Source organism: Lagenorhynchus albirostris, chromosome 3, assembly GCF_949774975.1.
Source record: "Lagenorhynchus albirostris chromosome 3, mLagAlb1.1, whole genome shotgun sequence".
Taxonomy (NCBI): domain Eukaryota; kingdom Metazoa; phylum Chordata; class Mammalia; order Artiodactyla; family Delphinidae; genus Lagenorhynchus; species Lagenorhynchus albirostris.
This window is the reverse complement of record NC_083097.1, coordinates 76,645,720-76,667,724: the sequence shown is the minus strand read 5'-3', so window position 1 is coordinate 76,667,724 and position 22,005 is coordinate 76,645,720. Positions and strand designations below refer to the sequence as shown.

The following is a 22,005-nucleotide window of genomic DNA, read 5'->3' as shown; positions in this document are numbered from 1 at the left end:
GCTAATATCAGCCAAATTAATTGACTCACCACATTATGAAGTGCAACACATTAAAATATAGTAACTTTGGACTTTCCTGGTGGCGTAGTGGTTAAGAATCCACCTGCCAATGCAGGGGACATGGGTTTGAGCCTTGGTCCGGGAAGATCCCACATGCCGCAGGCAACAAAGCCCAGGCACCACAACTATTGAGCCTGCTCTCTAGAGCCCGCCAGCCACAACTACTGATCCCACGTGCCTAGAGCCCGTGCTCTGCAACAAGAGAAGCCACAGCAATGAAAAGCCAGTGCACTGCAACTAAGAGTAGCCCCTGCTCTCTGCAGCTAGATAAAGCCCGCACCCAGCAACGAAGACCCAATGCAGCCAAAAATAAAATAAATAAACAAAATAAATAAATAAATAAAATAGGTAAAATATAGTAACTTTGATCATTTACAATGAAATAAAATGCCAAGGGAAAAAATACGCCCTGGGGACATGAATTCACCTTTGTATACAGTCTGCCACACGTACTCACATGTGCAGAGTCCAGGACAAACAAAACACAGCAACTTAAAAAAAAAAACGCCATGGTTTATAATGACAAAGGTAGATAAACTAATAATTCAAAGACAATAACAATTCGAGTGGCTAGTTATTATGTTGCCATCTGATACAGAAACCATGAGTTTTTGTGGAGGCAATAAAAGCTTGTGCTCATTGTTAAATTAGTTTACAGAATCGCTATGAGACTGGGAACGGGAATATTTATTCTAGCTGCTCTAGTCCCATGGCTTATTTCCCTCATTTCTCTGCAAAAATCTCTTCTGCTACAAGGAAGTTTCTTGCTCTGCAAGGTGAGTGAGGCTTGTGCCTTCAGCAGCCTGCTTGGAAAGACCTCAGTTCCACATCCCTGAGGGTGTCAGCTCGCCAGGCACAGGTGCTGGTGGGCAGCCATCCCACTTGCTGATCTGATGATCTCCAAGAGCCTTTTTGCTGTGTAATAAGACCAGTGTCCCCAGCCATCCAGCCTCACACGAGCACCAGCACTTCAAGGTGAACGGAAATATCTTTTTGAAAAGCATGTAAGTAGATTCTAATCCCCAAATCAATGAATGTATTTTTGGCCCTCGACATCCACATGTTTAGCCAAATGGCTCTAGGACAGAATTTAATATTGCATCTGTTTGTCTCATTAGTAGAAAGGGTAATGAAATCCACAAGAGGGAAGTTTTTCCTTGCTCTGGGAATACCTTTATGTCCCACCATTAAAATATATGAGATTCTGTTCTGTACAAAACTTACCTCTGGGGCTCATTCCTTCAGTATGTACTACAGACTCACATCCTCTTATGGTCAGGATGCCTAACCTTGCAAGAGTTTGGGCATCTTCCGTTTGCCCTTCTTCTAGCTTGGCTAGCTTTTAAAATGAAAGTGAAAATAATTTTGTCCAGCACATTCTTTTCCCTAGAAAATTTGTAATCGGCTTTTCATGGTTATAGAAATAACTAGACCAAACTATAACCTAAGAGGATGGGAAAACATTAACTGAGTGTCTATTATGTGCAGGGCACAGTGTAGGTGTATTTATTTATAGTTCAGTTAATTCTCACAACAACTAAATGAGCATAGTATCCCATTTTACAGGTACAAGTTGAGGAACTTTCTCAAAGTCATATAGCAGTGTGGCTGACTAAAGTCTATGCTCTTTCCACATTGCCAAGCTGCTTATCTTTGACGTCTCTATATATCTTCATCCTTTTCTGCACCCTTCTTCTTTATGGCAACTCTTCTGCCTCTTTCTGTTGAATTCATTCAATCATCAATCACTCATTTATTCTCTCAGTCAGTTACATAAGCATTCAAACGTTTATTGGGTAATTTCTAAGTTCTTTCCTAGACATACAGCAGTGAGTGAAACAGAAAAAAGTTTTCTCTGATGTTATTCTAAAAGGCAATGTACAATAAGTACACAGTCATTTAAGTTGAAGTATGGTGAGTGTAATTATAGAGGAAAGCAGAGGTGCTGGGCAGCCCAGCAGAATTCTTGTATACTCATCCCCTCTGAAATTATTATTGAAATAATCATTACACACTTTGATGTGTCTTTAGCCTTTCTTCTATGAACATATGCATATATATGTATGTGTCATATATATACATGTGTGTGTGTATGTATACTAAACATGTTATACATATAATTTTATGTCATGACTTTTCCATTTAGTCTTAATGATATGCTATATTTTGACATTTTACCTGTTTGTTTTTGAAAATAGGATTTCAATAATTGGCTAATCATAATTCTATTTCACTGCTTTTTTATTTTTGGATCTTTAGATTGTGGCCAACTTGTTTTGGTAATAGTAATAATACTGTGATAATATTTTACACAAAATCATTTCATATACCTCTGATTGTTCTCTAAGGAAATGATGGATCAAAGGATAGGAATATTTATGAGAATCTTGATACACATTGCCAAACTGCCCCCCCAAAAATTATATTTTTGCAAGGCAAATTGAAAATATGTAACAAGAGACATAAAATTTCTATACCCAAATGTAGAATTTGTACATCTTAAAATATATTCCAGGGAACTATCCCCAAATACAGAAAAAGACATACAAACACATTCACCATACTGTTAAAATAACTAAAAATTGGTGTTTGTCTTAATTGTCCAAGATGAGGGAAATACTAAGAGTAATATTCTGTAGGACTTAATTATGACAACCATTAAAAAATAGTTTTATTAATGATTACTTATGATATGTTAAATGTATATATTACAATGTTAAGTGGAAAGCTGAGATACAAAATGTTAGACACGGTTTGATTTCAACTACGTTAAGAGAAATTCCGAAAGGAATTTTATCAAAGCTTTAATGGGTTTGAGGAGGTAAGATTATGGATAATTTGTTTTCCTTCTTTCTAGTTTACTATATTTTTATTAATATGAATTGCTTCTATATTTTAAAAACGACTAAGGCAACTCTTCCTTTGTTGTGCAATTATGTTTTTCCCCCCAGATTTCCTTACCAATGTCAATATGGGGACAAAATTTCAGCCATATTTTCATTTTCTAATGGCGTGCACCAGTTTTTACATTTTGTTAAGAAGTCATACTAGAAATCACAAGTTTCCTGGCTGCAGGCTGCTTTGAAGTGAGCAGGCTGAAAATGCCTGCTAATTCCAGATGCTTTCACAGAATCCACCCGACAGAGATGGGGATGGGGTGTAAGATGAGGAATTCTGGTTGCGTTCATGACTTGCTCAGTTCCCGCATCTCTTAGAAAGCAGCAGCAGCAGGGAAGGTTCCTGTCTGATCTGCTATTGATCCCTAGAGAAGCAGGCAGGGAAGCACTTTCAGAGCAGAAGATTCAGCTTCAGGCTGAGAAAGCACTTTTCAGTCCAGATCTCAGATTCGATTTCCATCCGTCAATAACTGTTTTAGACTTTAGTTTGTGTTTATTTTTTAAGATGGAAGAGAACATTATTTGATCTGACATAGAATAAGAAATGTCTTGAAGAGGATTCACTACGAGACATTTAACATTTTTCTAAGAATTGAGGTTTCTCTGTGGTTATTTCTTATATTTTAAATTCAATATCCATATATATCCATATACACTTTTACAACAAATGCATAAACCTGACATATTTTTCAAGTGAAGTCTTTTTTTCTTTCTATTTTTACTTCCTCCTTCCCTCAACCCTCTCACCCATGTTAACTACCTACCATGTAGCCTTTGTAGGAGATCTTTGTATCTTCAGAATATGTCAGGTAGATTAAAACATCTCTTTCCTACTCAGATTTTTGGGGGAATGTTAAACATCAAATGTTAGCCAGGTTTGAGAGCTCTGTGGCTCTCATTAGTAGCTAGTCTGTGCTAAAACTATACTTAGAGAAGTGTTATCTGATTTTATGTTAAGAATCAAAGATTTGAATGTTGTTTTTGGCAAGAGAACAGATTCTTTTTTATGCTACCTCAACTTTAAAATGTTCAAATAAATGTCCTATGACTTAAGAAATAAAAAAATACTTCCAGTGGGCATTTACAGGGAAGGGCACCAGGGAAATTTCTGGAATGGTAGAAATCTTCTATGTCTTGACTGTGTTGATTACCTAGGTGTATAGCATCCATCCAACTGTACTGAATTATATGCTTAAAATGGGCGCATTTTTTATTAAGTTATACTTGACATACATTATTATATTAGTTTCAAGTATGCAATATAGTGATTCGCTATTTTTATACATTATGAAATAGTCACCAGAGTAAGTCCAGTTACCATCTGCCACCATACAAAGTTGTCACAATATTATTGACTATATTCTAAAATTGATGCACTTTATAGTAGGTAAACTATACACAAATAATGTTTATAAGACAAAAGCACTTCTGTTTATCTAAACTCTGAGTTTTTAGAATTTGCCACGAAGACATTGTTGCTTACCACTACAGTCCTCACCCCTCTCCCACCTGTGATGATATGTGGATTTCAGATGATTTATTCTATGGGGCTATTTATGGACTGGGAAGTGATGAAGAGGCAAAAGTGGCTCTGCAGGTGACAGGTGTCACTCAAGGAAATGTCACCAGAGCTGTTTGCAGAAGCTGAGATAGGCTTAGTTCTTCAATGAGCATCTCCCAGGTGGTGGTGAAAGATGTAGAAGGAGGCATCTTGACTTGATGTCATGGAGACAGAGTCCAAATCTCTGTGCATATTCATCTCTCTCTGCTCCCTTTCTCATTACTGTATCAGAGGTCAGGCAGAATGATAGGTACCAGTTAATAAAACAAACATCATTATTTCTGAACCAGGCAACTCTCCAACTGCTTGTTATAGTCTCTCTAAAGGCAATTTGGGACTAAACTTTATTGTGGCTTAATTCTACTGTTTAATTATGGTGGTGACTAAATTAGTTTTTAAACAAACAGCTTCATAATGCATCTAACTCTAAATTGCTCTTGGTTAGAAACAGTGAAATTTAGACTATGAAATGGCCAACGTAGATAATTTCCTTTCCTTATTCCCCAACATTTGGCCTTTTTTTGTAAACGCTTTTTAAAAAGCTCAAGTCTCAATAATAATGTTAATGTTATAAATAAAATTGAAGAAAGATATTGAAGATACTTATGAGTAAAGACTTCAACTACTTTGAAGAAAGTCAGAGGAATGGATTTATCTGTGCAGGTCTAGTATGTATTATTTATTTAAAATTTTCTTCAACAAAATCTTTGGGAATTTCACTGGATAATTCTTTGTTTGCCTAGTATGTTTTAGTAATAAATAAACTCTATGTTTAAGTAATAAAACTATCCAACAATGCAATTTTTCAATTTATCCAAATTGAGAGAGAACAAGCTATTTACCTGATAACACTAAAAATGTATGATCATGTCACTGACCAAGCGGTGAAGACTGTAGAAAGTCATCCAAACATCCAGTTGGAGTTTACTTTTTACCATCTCCCCAGGCAGTATGTCTCAGTGGATGGGCTGGGCATGCTGCCACACCTGGTGGAAGGGGTGGGGATGGCGTTGCCTCTCTCTAGGCCTCAGTTCCTGCAGGGGTCCTTCCCCTGCCAGACTGGGTGTGGTGAGTATATCTCAAGAAGGAGCCAACCACTTATTAAAGGAAAATGCCTCCATTATCCACTGGGGAGCATGTCCACTAGTGCCCTGGCTTCAGGGAGGAGGGGAAGAGCTGCTCTGCAGGAAGCCAGTGAGGACATTTGCTCCTGGAGGGAAGAGAATTGCTGGGATGTGTGTGCAAGAGTGAGGATACAGCTTCACTTAAAGAGTGTGGACCATTTGGGGCTTGAGGCGACCCCTCCTTGGACTGCAAATCTTCAGCTGTTTCTAGAAGCATTAAATGCTTAGGAAGAATAGTATATATATTTTTTCTTTTTATTATTTTTTTAACGTCTTTATTGGAATAAGAATAGTATTTGTGTTTGTTTGTTTTTAGAAACCAGTGAACAGGCAGAGTTTTGTGACCGGTTTACACTTGTGGAACAGAGATCTGAGCACAGATGTAGGAGCTGGACACAAGGGAGTATCAGGAAGTAAGCCCTGAGGATTTCACACAACCCAGTTTGAGACAAAAACCAAACCCGTCGGGGGTAATGGTTCCAGTCTTAGGATGAAGCAAAACCATGAAAGGCAGAGCAGACGATGAAAACAATATGAGATCCTGGGTGACTTCCTTGAACACTAAGTCAAACATCTTTTGCAAATGTCCCTATTAGACTTTCAAGTTTTATGAAATAATACAATTCCTTTTTGAATAAATCAGTTGGAAGAGGATTGTATATTACTTGCAATAGAAACAACCTAATTGATATAAGTAATATAAAAGAGTATTATTACCATATATGTAAATCATACTCTTTAGAGTTTAGATATACAAATAAGTAAATGATATTTTAATTTTAAAAAGCTTTGAACAAGCAAATCAAAGATGTAAAACAGGCCACTGACTTAGCAGTATGTGAAATGGATATTAAATCACTTGATGTGGAATAGTTTTTAATGTTTTAAATATCTTTTATGGAAGGTTAGTTGAACACTAAAAAGCATAAAAAATTTACAACATCTTGGCAACGTGTTTAGGTTTCAACTCCAAGTTTATGTTTATATTTTCATAGTTTTTTTATATACAGATAAAGGATGATAAATCTAGTCTGGGATAAACTTAAATTAACTCTCTCTCTCTACAAAACCAAATTTTTTTTTTTTTTTTTTTTTTTTGTGTGTGTGGTACGCGGGCCTCTCACTGTTGTGGCCTCTCCTGTTGCGGAGCACAGGCTCCGGACGCGCAGGCTCAGCGGTCATGGCTCACAGGCCCAGCCACTCCGCGGCATGTGGGATCTTCCCAGACCGGGGCACGAACCCATGTCCCCTGCATCGGCAGGCGGACTCCCAACCACTGCACCACCAGGGAAGCCCTACAAAAGCAAATTTATTTCATATTATTCATAGTTGCTCACAGACCTGTGGTGTTGAAGAGATGTGGAACAATTTCCCCAAAGTGTGAACTTAATCATTTTTTTCCTGTACCCTTTTTAATAATTCAGGTTTTTAAAGCTTCAGAAATGAAAATGTTCCAAGTAACAAAAGAGTTCTTAAGGTGAGGACACAGATCAAATCTTATCACGTCAAGTAGAGCAATTTAATTATAGACCATTTGAACAAAGCTTGAAATATTAATATAGATGGCTGAAGGTACAGATTCCAGTCCTTATGAAAAAGTTTCAGAATATCACTTCTTTTCATGTAAACCCATCTTTCTTGTCCCTTCGATATTTTCACCTCCTAACAGGAGGAGCAGTCCTGGGAACATGAACCCAGACCCATTTTCCCTGCAGCAACTTTCTTTAACCTTGAAGACTCTTTTTCTTCATTGACCGAAGAACCGTGACTTGTCCTATTGGAATCGTGCTCTTGCAGCACGTCTCTGTTACTGTTCCTAGTCCGGGAGGCTTGCTGTAAGGGACAAAGAAATGGTGCTTTGTGACCACCTAGAGGGGTGGGATAGGGAGGGTGGGAGGGAGGGAGACGCAAGAGGGAAGAGATCTGGGAACATATGTATATGTATAACTGATTCACTTCGTTATAACGCAGAAACTAACACACCATTGTAAAGCAATTATACTCCAATAAAGATGTAAAAAAAAAAAGAAATGGAGAGGGAGAAGTTGACATATATGCTCATTCAGTTTTCTCTATTCCGTATACACTCTTTGAAAGAACATGGATATGTATTTCTCTGTGTAAATGGGGAAGGGTGGATTCAGCAAGCTGTGAGTCAGCCAGACAATTCTGGAAGGACTGTATCAGACCAGGAAGGTTTATTAACCCAACTGGTCACAACTAACAGCCAGGTGGAAAAAGCACTGGCGTTCCTGCCGGGAGATGGATGTGCCAGCCGTCCTCACGGGGCATCTGACTCTGCCGGTTCTGTTCAGACGCAAGGGAGATAAAGTATCTAGGTGACTCTCCTAACTAGAATGAGCTGCCAATAAGGCATGATAAAGGCAATGATAAACTAAAGTGGGGCACTCTGTGACCAAGACTTGAAGGACACAGGGATAGAAAGAGGAGGCTTCGGGGGGAGTTGGAGGTGATGAAGGGGAGGAGAGAGGGAGACAGGAGCAAGCATCCACACTGGGTCATTATCTTGGCCTGGCTACAGCTGGTTGCTAGCTCCCCAAAGGCGAGGGCGTTCAAGTGAGAATCTCATGAAAGGCGGTTCTGCAACCCTGACCCCGTGCTCCTACTAGGAAAGACTGCTGTCCAGGTGGTTTCTTTGAGAACGGAGTGACCAGTGTCAGTCTGCCCAGAACTTTCCTGCCTTTTGCACTGAAAGTCCCGCACTGGTTGGTCGCCCTGGGGTCCTGGGAAATTCGATGCAGGCTGGTGGGTAGGACTTTGCAGGCAGTGGTGCTCTCTTGGACACAGTATTACTATCCAGGGCAGGTCAAAGGAGGAGCAATGGAAGCAAATCTGAAAAGCATGGTTCACATAGGAAATTTACTTTTCTGTCATTTTAATTTGGGTTCTAGGATCCCTTGATTCAGAGAAAGAAGCACAAAACTGTTACTACTGAGGTTCTAGATAACGCTCAGGTATCAGGAGGCCAACAAACCTGGTTCGGGGGACAGAAATAAAGAGATTAGAAATATGAGGTACAGGGGCTGACAGTAGAGGCCTGGCTATGGAGTACGTTTCTTTTACCTTCCACCTCTACCATGGCAAGAAGCTGGCTGTTCATTTAACTTTACCATAGTTCCTATTGGAAGAAGCCCTCATTATATGAAAATAACCATGGGAGAGGCAACTAAATTACATAGAAAAAAAATTTCCACTGATTTCAATTCAAAATATGTGTACACATAGCAAAAACCCCTGGAGGAAATGTATAAGGAGGTTAAAATAATGCCATGGAATGTGTTAGCTACCTGTCCTTTTGCAGGAATTAGAAAATAAAACAATTATATTACGTTCTATTGAAAAGGCTTTCCAACACGTGGGCTGAGTACCTGTTGATGTTAATCCATGAAGGACACAGAGCGGAAGACGTAAAAGAATCTGGAGGGTTGTCAGTAAGAAGCTGTGCAGGTCCGCGGTGACCTAAATGGGAAGGAAATCCAAAAAAGAGGGGATCTATGTATACGTATAGCTGATTCACTTTGCTGTACAGCAGAAACTAACATAACATTGTAAAGCAACTATACTCCAATAAAAATTAATAATAATAATAAAAGTAGCTGTGCAGGTAACAGTGGGGCAGGACATAGAGAAAGAGATGATTTACGTTTGAAGCTACCTCAGTGGCTTCAAATTCTTCACTGAGACATTTCATCATTTTTCCTTGAAAGGAGAGTTCATGGTCAAGTAAGTTTGGGAAACTGTTTCCCTTTGCTCCCTCTTCAGCAGGTACTTTAGCAGGTCGAACTGCTTAACTTTGTTTAGGTATAGTATTTCCCACAGTTATAGAACCAAGTAATCTTATTTTATTTTCAATTGAGAAACAATTATTATCATCCTAGGGAAATAGTGAACCACAGAACATACTTCAGAAAAACTGCTTCAGAGAGTTTGTTCCTGAGAATACTCCCAGTGACATTCTTTTCAAGGTCAATGGCATCTTCAGTTGGAATATGTGGCCTTTCCGAAAAGAAGCATTGTCTTAATTAACTGGAGCGCTGCATGATTGTATCTTTGTGAATCTTCTCTTTGAAACGACATCTAAGATCCAAAATGTAAAATGAGACCAGTCTTTTGGAAATGCTGTAAACAAGAAAAGAGTTAAAAAGGCAAATATGAAAATTAAGGTGGCCATTTGAAGATCAGAATGATATTTCAATTAAAATAATTCAAAACAGGTGTTGAAATTCTTGCTAAAATTTGGATGGAATTAAACGTAAAAATTAATGAGTAAGGGCCCATTGGGAAAAGATTGCTGTTTACTTGAGAAAACGGCTGAACTAGAAAAAATACAAACATAGTTCCTACCCAAACACTACCCTTTCAATTGCAAACCTGTTGAAAGTGCAAAACATAGGAAAATTATAAATATTTTATAACTAGAGGACATTTTAGCTGAGCAGCCTAAACATAGGCTTTTAGGCTAGAAGCAATATACTTTCATTTTAATATGATATAAATAGGTCATCCATCTTTACCGGAGAACACTATTTTGCACTGAGTCAAAAAAAAGGGAGGCTTTATTCAGATGTGAGGAAACAACAGGCATTCATTAAGAATATTTAGAAAAAGGGTGTGGGGGGGAGGGATAAATTAGGAGTATGGAATTAACAGATACACACGATTATATATAAAATAGATAAGCAACAAGGATTTTCTGTGGAGCACAGGGAACTATATTCAGTATCTTGTAATAACCTGTAATGGAAAATAATCTGAAAAAAATATAACTGAATCACTTTGCTGTATACCTGAAACTAAAACAATATTGTAAATCAACTATACTTCAGTTTAAAAAAAAGAAAAAGGGAGCTTCCCTGGTGGCGCAGTGGTTGAGAGTCCGCCTGCCGGTGCGGGGGACGTGGGTTCGTGCCCCGGTCCGGGAGGATGCCACCTGCCGCGGAGCGGCTGGGCCCGTGAGCCATGGCCGCTGAGCCTGCGCGTCCGGAGCCTGTGCTCTGCAGCGGGAGAGGCCACAGCAGTGAGAGGCCCGTGTACCACAAAAAAAAAGAAAAGAAAAGAAAAGAAAAAGGGTGTATTATCTTTCAAGAAGTCTCTAAAGATTTGTCTCGATTGAATTGTCCTTTCCAAAATAAATGAAGCACTAGAGAGCTTTGTTATCACTTGACTGAAGTCTTCTAGAAAAGTAGTTTCTCTCTATGAGTTATGTGACACAGGGAGGTGAGTAGATGTCTTGGCCTTGGATGAAGCTGTGTACTCTTTCTGGAGTTGTCACATCCATACACAGGACCATGCCCAGGAAGATTTGTGAGCAGTTTTCCTTGGGGATTTCCACATGCCCAAGAACATTCCTCCTCCCCATCTCAGTATCTCCATAAGCACCCAGTGTTTCAGGTCTCCAGCTGCCAAGAGTCCCTTCTTTGGTACTCCACGCTGGCCCGCTTACGCAATGCATCTTTCCTGCAACTTATTGAAACTTCAAATCTTTTCCTCCTTCCTATTTACAAGAGCAAAACACTGGAAACAACTTATATGTGAAACAGTAAAAAAATTTAAGAAATGGATTCTGATGAAATACAAATCAATCACTAAAATGATGATTTTGTTCACCAGAGAAATGTTAAGTGAAAAAAAAGATATAAATTCTATGTATTATATAATCCATATATATAAATTCTATATATGCATTCTTTCTCTATACATGTATGTATACATATTCTATGTAAGTACTCTCTATACACACATATTTACACATACATGCAGCACTAAAATGTTAATAGCACTTATGATACAATTACAGTTGAGTTTTGTCTTCTTTACCCATTTTATTCATTCCAAATTCCTCACAATAGTTGTGTATTACTTTTCCATTAAGAAAAAAAATTGTTTAGAAATAATAGAACTATTTTCACTATGATCCATTCCAGTCTTTGAATCCCTGGTTTTTGCTACAGGAACTGGACTTATTCGTGCAATTATGTTAATACATGTGGCACAGACCTTGAATTTTGTGTCAAGCGGTCTGGAGACTAGACTTGTCCTCTGCTGATCGGCTCTGTGACCATCCTCTGGCCTCTCTGGGCCTCAGTCTTCTCATCAATAAAGAAGAGGCTCGGGCTTCCCTGGTGGTGCAGTGGTCGAGAGTCTGCCTGCCGATGCAGGGGACACGGGTTCGTGCCCCGGTCCGGGAAGATACCACATGCAGCGGAGCGGCTGGGCCCGTGAGCCATGGCCGCTGAGCCTGCGCGTCCGGAGCCTGTGCTCCTCAACGGGAGAGGCCACAACAGTGAGAGGCCCGCGTACCGCAAAAAAAAAAAAAGAAGAAGAGGCTCGGTCCGGCATCGCGGCGAGGCGGAGTCCAGAGGGCGGAGTCCAGAGGGAGGAGTAGGTGTGCGAGCCCCGCCCCTGGCGCCTCGTGGATGTCTGTGGTGGCGCCTTTACCATGCGCACCGTAGGTGGTGGTATCTTTCAAACCCTCAGAGGTTTTCGCAGTTCTCGGGTGGGAGGAAACCACAAACTAGGAGGGAGTTTGACAGATCTTAAAGCCAGGGCTCCGCAGTTGGGAGGTAGCTTTGCAGTCTGGGGAGTTCAGTTTTCCATGACTGACCGCAGTGTGGTTCAAGTCAGAGGGAAAGAAGATCCCTGGAATTCCATCACAAGTGGTGCCTGAAAAGGAGCCATTCTGGCATCAAGAAACGGACCAGTGGTTATGGTTGGGTCAGCCGTGATGGCTGGCGTTTTCCGAGCTCTAATTGAAGGAGCTGGTATCTTGTTGGCAGGACTTGCCTTCACACAATTCCCCAACAGTCCTCCGTTTGCTGAAGACTTCTCCCAGTTGCCTTCAACCCAGTTACCATACTCACCTTTCAGAGACTACAGACGAAACCAATAGGACTTCTTTCCCAGGATTTCTTTAATGGAGTGAGCTGTAGTTCAAGGAAGGATTTCAGAAAATCAAGTTACAGTCTGTTTTTAAAGCCATAGGTGGGACAACTATGGCCAAATAGGCTATGAAGAGACATTTGGCTCCTTTTTCTATTTAAAGGAAGATGGTGGGAGGGGGGTTCTTAAAAGATAATACATTTATCTATTCATACTTGGCTTGCATTTGTGATCCAAATAGATGTCTAAAATCTTTAAAAGGAAATACAGTAAGTCCTTAGAAGATGAAGGACCAAACGCCAAACGGCAATGAAGCACAGCCATCATTTCCTTGGGGACTTCTCCGCCTGGTTTTGTTGTTAGTCAAACAATAAAAAACACCTGGAGATTGCTCTTTATTTAAAAAGAAAAGAGAAGAGGTTTGGATGAGACAGATGACCCTTGAGGCGCGTCTCTGGTGAGTCTGTGGCTCTGACTCCCCCAAGTAAGGTATGGTCACTTTAAGGGGCTTGTGCATCCATCCCAAGAAGTACATTTAAATGATACACATTTTTTGTGACATAACTGGCAGTCCTGTATGAGAATATTTGTGGGTTTGTGGGCTTTTCCAGGCCTTACTTTTGTCTCTAGGACAATGGTTCTTAAACTTGAGCCGGCATCAGAATCACCTGGAACGGTGTTAGAAAAGAGACAGCTGGGCCCCAGCCCAGGATTCCTCATTCAGCGGGTCAGGGTGGGGCTGGAGAAATTAACGTTTGGAACAAGTTCCAGGTGATGCCGGTGACCTGGAAGAACCCGCCTGAAGAAAATAACGTGGTTGGGGGAAGGCATTTCTCATGTCTGTAAGTATCTTGGATTTCTGTTTTTTCCCCTTTCCAAAATTCTTAGAGAAGTGTTCTGAAGGTTATGCAAGGATATCTTCAAGACAATTTTATTTTAAAACTTCTTACAAAAACAATGAAAACATTATTCCTCTGGATGCTCTAAGTAGGAGCAAATGAAGAGATTAATGAGAGTGGTCTGAGGAAGAGAGAGTGTGTTGTTAGGTTGACTAGAGTCTCCTGCACCTAGAAGGCACACAGTTTCTTTGATGAATTCGACAAGAAAGTGAGATGGTTTTCTCTGTGGAGCATGTTTAACCCAAATACCAAGATGGGCTCAGGATGTCACAGTTACTTGATTGGTACCTGGATAAGCCCTCATAGACATTTCCCCTGTCTTGTTACTCAACTTACAGAATCAATAGCATCTATGGGCGTGAACATCAGAGTCGGCAAACTCAGGCAAGGACGCTGACGAGGCAGCCTCCTCTGCCTGTGGAACTAGTTCCCATTCCAGGAATAAATCATGTATTGTCACTTCCCATATCTTTTGCACACACACTACCCCATCTATCTATAGTGCCTCAGACTAAGCTACTTGTTTGCTGTTGTTGTTGTCCTACTAGCCCTCTGTGAGTGACTTGACCATGGAACTTGTCACATCTTACTGTCATTGTTCAATGATGTGCTGCTTCTTCCGTGGAACTGGAAGTATCTTGAGTACACGGCTGGTCTTCGATTCATCTCTGTATCTCCAGAACCTAGTAGAGCATTGGACAAATGTTTTCTGTTGAAAATAGGGCCGTGAATATTCACAGGCAAAATTTTATCTTTAATATGAGTAAAATGATCAATAAAACAAGACCATAACTCAAAAGTAGGCAAACGGAGTGTGAAAGATCAAATCTCTTTGTAGTTTTCTCCATGTTCAAACTAACAAACCAGCAAACTTCCCCTAGTTTCCAAACACTCTCGGCTCTCAGCCTCTCCTGGTCTCTGTCTGCTCCAGGATCTGCCAGGGCTCTTCTGGAAATTTTAGAATTTCTCACCTGACTTCTCCCCTGCACTCTCTGAAGGAGATTACTGCTTGTTTTTTTCTCCTTAAAGACAAATCAGAGCCCTGATATTTCCAGCAATAAAAAAAATGGAGGCTAAAGGACTTCGTGCTTAGAAAGAAGCTTGGAGGTATTTGATGCGTTAGATTTTATTCTTGCTTTTAAAAGAAAGAATTTGATATTTCTCTCTATTTTTCTATCTAGCTATTCAGTATTTAAACCAGCTATATTTATACTTGTTTGTATGTATAGAAAAGTGTTTGAAATGATGTTTACCTGCTCGTAATTATGGATAATTTATATAGTGGGATTCAAGTGGCTTTTAAAACACTGTTCTTTATCCTGGCCAGTACTGATTCTTAAAAAAAAATAAGCATTCATGATTTTTACAATTGCTATTCCAAAATAATTGCCTCTATAAATATTTAGAAGATCCCATGCCTCATATAATGTCAAACCATGGATTCATCTGTTCTGTTTCTTAAAAGACACAAATGTCAAGATGCATAGACTCAAGTTACCAAAGCCCAGAGCAGAAAGGCGAGTTGTTTTTGTGTATAAATAATTCTGCAGAACTGACCTTTTGTGACTTTTCAACCTGCAGTACATGGAGCATTCTTTGGGGGAAGGAATCTGACACTATTACAGGTAGATCAAGGAGGGAGTTATTTCAGGCAGCCAAGGTTGTTCTGTCTTTAGAGTGAGTCAAGGCAATGCTGTTTGGCAAGTTTTCCCCAAAAAGCCATGTAACCTCAGAGATGAGAAATAGAGCACAAGGTGATCATGACCTGACTGTTCTCCTGGTGAGACATGATGAAGGGCTGTTCTAAATGTGAATGGTAAAGAATCTTCTAATTTTTTGTCTGGATGACTTTATGGGGTTTTGGTGTTGCTACAGGCTAACTATATGTCCTTGCTGGGACAGGAAATTAAAATGGAATTTTTGGCTGAATTCTCTGGTGATAGATTGCAGATAACAATGTGAACTGTGAGACAGAGCATCCTATAGGAATTTCCAAGTTAATATCCCAAAATCAGTTACATGATTCTAACACATCTCATCCACCTCCAGTTGTTGGGGATCAAGGAGAATTTGTGAGAAGGATTTCCTTGGAGATCAAAGCTTCAAGGGGACAAGGTTTATACGTGTGTGTCAGGGCACTTCTCTTGCAGAAAGCGGGGAGTTCCCTGGTGGCCTAGTGGTGAGGATTCTGGGCTTTCATTGTCATGGCCCGGGTTCAATCCCTGGTCGGGGAACTGAGATCCCACAAGCTGTGTGGCACAGCCAAAACAAACAAACAGACAAACAAATAAAGAGAAAGGGGCTTCAGGGCTTCCACGGGATCACGTGGAGAACTTGATATGTGACACAGTCCAACCGCTACCTAGGAAATGTTCAGGGTGAGAGATGGGCTGACTGCTGGCTGTGGTCTGATTGAATCTATGGGGTGGGATAAAAGCACTGGTCAGGATGGGAGGGAATAAAGACGGCCTGGAGGCAGAGCTCTGTGGGCTCCCATTGGGTTAGTGGCAGAACATCCTCCCTCAGGAAGTGGAATCCCACAAGGACAATAGCCACTCCAGTACTAGGATCCAATGCAAGCAATGTCCTGCCCCAAACCAGGGATGACAGGCCAAAGGCAGGATGTGACAGCAGGTTGATCAAGTCATGAGTTTTTAAGGTATGTTAAGGTATAGTTAGCATAAGTCAGAATTATGGCCCAGTTACTTCACGTGTCCATGTGTGACCTCTTACATAATGACTGAAACATGAATTGGTCCCACTCCTGCTGAAGAAAGCGCTGCCCTGAAGTGGAAATTAAAACAACCTCAACAGTGAACCAAGCAACCAAAAAACAAAAACTGCTTGCTGGCAGTTCACGTAGTCATTTTGAATTGAATTTTCTATAAATGACAACAAAGAGAATAGGTATGTGTATGTGTATAACTGAATCACTTTGCTGTACACCCGAAACTAACACAACATTGTTAATCAACTATGCCCCACTATAAGATAAAAATTAAAATATAAAAAATTTTCTTATAAAAAATGACAACAAAGAGAATTCTGAATAATAGACAAGTGGTGAGGCCCATATGAGTCAAGGAAATCCTCTGGGTCTCAATCAAATGTTGAACAATTAGAAGTGCGGGGAAGGCAGATGATTAGCCTGACCTGGGACACCTGCATGTCATAGTTCAGCCTTGTGCCTGGGACTCTTGACTCATATGGTTTGGTCCTAAGGTCACCGTTCCACTCTGTGGAGTCATCCCTCATCCCTAAAACCTATCCCACATCCTGCTTGCCTCACAGAGAAAACACAAGATGAGGGCATTTTAAGTCCAGACTTGTAAGATTGGAAAATTATAAGCCCTATTTTATTTAAATCAATGTTGCTTAGAAGGTATAACTGAATTTGATGGATTTCCACGTCCCACTAGAAATTGTTTATGAAGAACCAGGAAAGAACGAGAGTCTGTTGACGCATCAGGTTTGAAAAGACAAGACTCAAATCAGCCTTTACATCTTGAATAAAGTGAAAGTGACAAATACTTTCAGAACAGTTACTATAAAATTTAAGTTAGATATAAACTTATTCTATATCTTGTCATCATAAAAATGAATATTTCTATCTGTTTATTATGAAGGACCTTCAGTTTTCCTAGTATATTGAGATGCTGCCTTGAGTAGTTTCAAGGATTGTTATAAGTTCCAGAATAGACTATGATATACACAGAAATCCAATTTATTAGAACGTTTGTTGCAGAAAACTGTGTTCTTTTCTAAAGTTGAAAGCTGTTCTTCTTGGGAGGTTCATTTACCTTGGGAGGTTAAGTGTTAGATAACAGACGGTATCGTTGATCTAGTGCAAATTAACTCAATTAGAAAAAAAGGACTGTAGATTGTCTTAAAATTAGGAACATAATTAAAGGCATACTTCTTCTTTGAGATGTTTGTTTACAACTAAAATAGTCTAACACATTTACTTTGAAACACTATGAGAATCTCAATTTCTTTTCCATAGCTTATAGTAACCTTTACCCCTATTGATTCAACCAAGTCTACCCCAAGTGTAGGGGCAGAAACAGATCTGACCCTGAGACCCAGAGGATTTCCTTAACTCATATGGGCCTCACCACTTGTCTATTACTCAGAATTCTCTATGTTGTAATTTTTTTTTGATAAGAATTTTTTTTTTATATTTTAATTTTTATTTTATATTGGGGTATAGTTGCTTAACAATGTTATATTAGTTTCAGGTGTACAGAAAAGTGATTCAGTTATGCATATACATGTATCTATTCTCTTTGTTGTAGCTTATAGAAAATTCAACTCAAAATGACTCAAGCAAAAAAAATTATTCGCTCCCACAACTGTAAATTCTAGGTAATATGTGAGGCAAGATCCAGCAGTCACAGGATGCCATTAGGATTGGCTCGCTCAATCCTGGTTCTGCTTCCTCTGTGTTGGGAGCTTTTCCCCTCATATGGTCAGATGACTACCAGCAGGTCTGGGTTTTCATTTGATCAGTTTAGCAATCGCAGTGGAAACAGAGCTTATCTGAAGAACATTGGTTCTGATTGGCCCAGTTTGGTCCACCCCAAACCAATCACGATTTTAGAGGGATGCAGGCTCCAACTGGCAAGGCCTGGGGTACGCCCACCCTCCCTGCCAACAAGAGGGGAGTCAGATAGACCTAGAGTGTGTGCGTGCAAGGTTGGGGGCAGCGGGGATGTTTCGAGTAAGGAAAAAATCTCCCTCATCTATGTCCAGCCCTCTTTCATTCTTTTCCTCCCGGGTGGAGTTTTTCAGGGTGCCCACTTCACACTCTATGCCTGGCCCTCTACCTTCTCCGTCTCTTCTTCATGCCTAAGCCCGCTAGCCTCATAATCATAGCCCCACTTTAGAAGCTACACAGGGCACTTTAACTTTGAAAATTACTGGTGTCCAGGCCCCATCCCTTGAGATTCTAGTTCAGTTGGTCTAAGGTAGAGTCCTTTCGGTTGTGGCTTGTAAAAGCTTTGTAGGCGATTTCAGTGTGCAGGCTGGGTTGAGAACTGCTGCTGCCAGTTAAACTTGATGCTGGGAAGCACTTGCCCATCCTCCATACAGAGCAAGATGAAGTTTGAGTCCTCATCCTCCCTGGGTATTGCATTTAGCCATATCCAGCCCTGCCGCTAAAGGAATGAAGCAATAATGATGACGTGTCAATCAGTTACTAAGACAGAGAAAGCAGTTGGAGAAGCATCAGGGCCTTTTCATTACTCCTGCAATAATACGAAAAGGATCCCTCAGTTTGCCCTCGCATATGGTTTACCCAGTTTATAATTAATCTGACTGAGATGAGCTACCAAAGGGATGTTGTTTATTGATTTTTAGAATAAGAGATGCTTTAAAGTGCAGGGGGGTGTGTGTATGTTTCCTTCATCAAAAAAAAAAAAATGATTCTCTTAAAGAGAGAAATTTTCTGTCTGTACCACTAGGTTTTTCTACAGATCCTTTTTGCATTTTCTCTGCCACAGGATTGAATTGTCATTGCTTGGCTCTCAAGAAACAACTTGTATATTTTCTGCTGCATGAATCATTATAAACAACAGCTTTGGGAAGGCATTCTAGGGCCAGTAATTATACTGATGAAACAGAAAGACTGTATTCCAAGTGAGGTTAATTTTAGCAGAAGTCAGATGAAAATGTTGTTGACTAACAGCAAATATGCTGGCAATAGAGCCCAAATCACTGGTGCCAGTGACTTGTTGTTTGGGCTGAAAAGTACCCAGGGTTACCACAGAAAGCCAGATTGCACCTCTGGGCAGGCTTCAATTGCTTAAAAGTTTGAAGTAGACATATTGAGCTGATTACATAATAACTCTGAGAAATCAGAAGTAAAAAGTAATCCTAAATTAGAAATGTGACTGAGAATATAGAATGCTAACAATTTAAAGTCTCTGTGTGTGTGTTGTGTGTGTGTGCACACGTGTGTGCGAGAGTGAGTGTCAGGGTGGAGAGAGGCTCGTAACCTATGTAGTTGATAACTGACACAAACATGTTTATTTCTCCACAGAGTAAGCCCTTCGGTGAAGGAAATTTCCAAATGGAGAAAAAAATATATTGCATCTTATTATGAAAGCAATTTAGATGTCTTTAAAAAAATCCACGTTTAAATTTTGTTCAGAATTCTGTTTTCTACAAAGAATACAATTCTTTTAGGAAATCAGCTAGGCTCCTTGTAGCCAGCATCTCAACTCAGTTTGCAGAAATGAGTGTTACCAGATGATTCAACAAATGAGTCCTTCTAGAAAAAAAAATAAGGCAGAAAACACAAAGGTAATTGGTAAAGAAGTCTGCAACTAAAGAGAACTTTGGCATAAGGAGGAAAAATGCAGTTATATTCTCATTGGAAACATGCCACATGTAGCTTTTCTCTTCCTTTTTTCTCACGTGGAGAAAAGAAGCAGAAACTCTGACCACGAAAATCTTGAGTACAAAAGAATGTTTTCCCTACGGTTAGTTTGAATCAGTTAGGCCAGGGTAGTATACTGACTTGGCATCTGGTCTAGAGATTAGAGATCAGTCGACAGAAAAACAATTTATTAGAAAGAAAAAAATTTCAAATTAATCAAAAGAAGAAGGAATGAACCATGGTACTGAGCTATTTGTGGGTGGAAACACTATTTCAGGATCTACTGGATAAGGAACCTTTAAGGATATCACTAGGGGTCTGGCCCTCCCCATCCTCTCCCACACACTCATTCATTCCTTGCTTCTGATTTTTCCAGACTGACTTAAATCTGCTTCAGTCTCTTTCCATGTGTCAGGCAAAATGGCCATGTGTTAGATAAACAAAACTGGTAGAAAGAGATTAAATTTCTCCACATCCACATATCAACCTTAGGCAATTCTTTACTTGTCTCTTATTGGGCTATAGGCTCATTCTTGAAAAAGCTTTGTGGCCAGGGCTATTGATACTTGGACTGGCCCAGAGTAGTAGGCTGAACCACTGGGCTCTGTGAATATGTTGCCATAAAACGCAAAAGGGACTATGCAGATGTGATTAAGTTAAGGATTTTGAGATGGGGAGAGTATCCTGGGTTATTTTGATAGGCCCAATGTAGTCACAAGATTCCTCATAAGGAGGAAGGCAGAAGGATCAGAGTCAGAGAGAAGGCGATGTAACAATGGAAATCAAGGTCAGAGAGAAGGAGAGTCTGGAAGAGACTAGGCTTCTGGCTTTGAAGATGGAGGATGTGGCCATGGGCCAGTGAGTTCAAGGCAGACTCTAGAAGCTAGAACAAGCAAGGAAATTAATTCTCCCTGCAACCTCCAGAAGGGTTGCAGTCTTGTGACACCTTGATTTGAATATTTCTGACCTCCAGCACTGTATGAGAATAATTTGTATTGTTTGGGCCACTAAATTTGTGGTAATTTGTTGCAGCAGCAATGGGAAACTCATGCACCCAGTCTGTGCCCAAACTACTAGGGGAACCAGGGCACAGTGATTGGTAGCCCAACTAGGAACCCATGAAGGATGGGGGAGAGGTGATTTTTCCGGAGGGACACTGGAAAACAAAAACAACATATGTATCATATTAATCAAGAAAATTTGATGCTGAGCAATCCGAAAGTTGGGGAGAAAACTTTAGAAGTGCAATTGGAAGAAAGGAACCAGGACCCTTACAAATGAAATTAATGGAATCCATTTGTAAAGCCCCTTCAGAGCTTGTTTTCTCTGGACTTTGCCCATCTTTTGCTCGTGTCTTCCCCTGGGAGGGAGGATCTTTTGGAATGGTTTGCATTATTTTGGTGGACATATTAGGATGAATCAGTGATACTTATCCTTGCAAGGAAGAATCAGTCACATTTGTCTTTGTAAGGCATATCTCTATGAACTAATATATTTAAATTAATAGCTGTTCCTAAAGTGTTCATTTCTTATGTTTAGCTATATGGCTTGGAGAAATGAATCATGATAGGCAGATATGTTTATTCAATGTAGTTTGAAGATGCTAGCTGGCTTAAAGCTAGGGCTCAAGATGAAGAATTAATTTATATTTTGAATAAAGCCAAAAAAAGGAGTATCTCTCCCACTTATCTATGTTCCCTACCATCATTTGTAAAAATTCAGTTTCTTCTAACTACAGTTATTTGTGAAAGCTATCAATGATTTTTGCCACATTTAAACACTACCTTTTTTCTTGTTAATGCTTATTTATTTATTTTTATTGAGGTATAGTTGATTTTCAACATTAGTTTCAGGTGTACAACATAGTGATTCAAAATTTTTATAGATTATACTCCATTTAAAGTTATAAAATATTGGCTATATTCCTTGTGCTGTACATTATATCCTTGTAGCTTATTTATTTTATCCATAGTAGTTTGTTCCTTTTAATCCCATACCCCTGTCTTGCCCGTCCCCACTGGTAACCACTAGTTTATTCTCTATATCTGTGAGCCTGTTGCTGTTTTCCTATATTCATTTGTTTGTTTTATTTTTCAGATTCTGCATATTAGTGATTAACGTACAATATTTGTCTTCCTCTGTCTGACTTATTTCAGTAAGATTAATACCCTCCAGGTCAATCCAT

General features: G+C 39.8%; 2 protein-coding genes across 2 annotated transcripts in view; one reads left to right on the top strand and one right to left on the bottom strand.

Annotated features, from left to right (window-relative positions):
- The window catches only part of FAM81B (family with sequence similarity 81 member B), a 59,358-nt gene extending 54,691 nt beyond the window's left edge, over nt 1-4,667 (bottom strand). The window contains exons 1-2 of the mRNA XM_060146323.1: nt 4,584-4,667; nt 1,285-1,399 (exon numbers count right to left, since the gene is read on the bottom strand). Coding sequence (XP_060002306.1) covers nt 1,285-1,399; nt 4,584-4,667 — 199 coding nt within the window. The remainder of the gene's footprint in view (nt 1-1,284; nt 1,400-4,583) is intronic.
- Nucleotides 4,668-5,375: 708 nt separating this feature from the next.
- LOC132518339 (mitochondrial import inner membrane translocase subunit Tim17-A-like) lies at nt 5,376-12,552 on the top strand. Its single transcript, XM_060146322.1, is given in 4 exon segments — nt 5,376-5,586; nt 5,959-6,055; nt 8,273-8,408; nt 12,049-12,552. Coding segments are annotated over 4 exon segments (948 nt in total).
- The last annotated feature ends 9,453 nt before the right edge of the window (nt 12,553-22,005 follow it).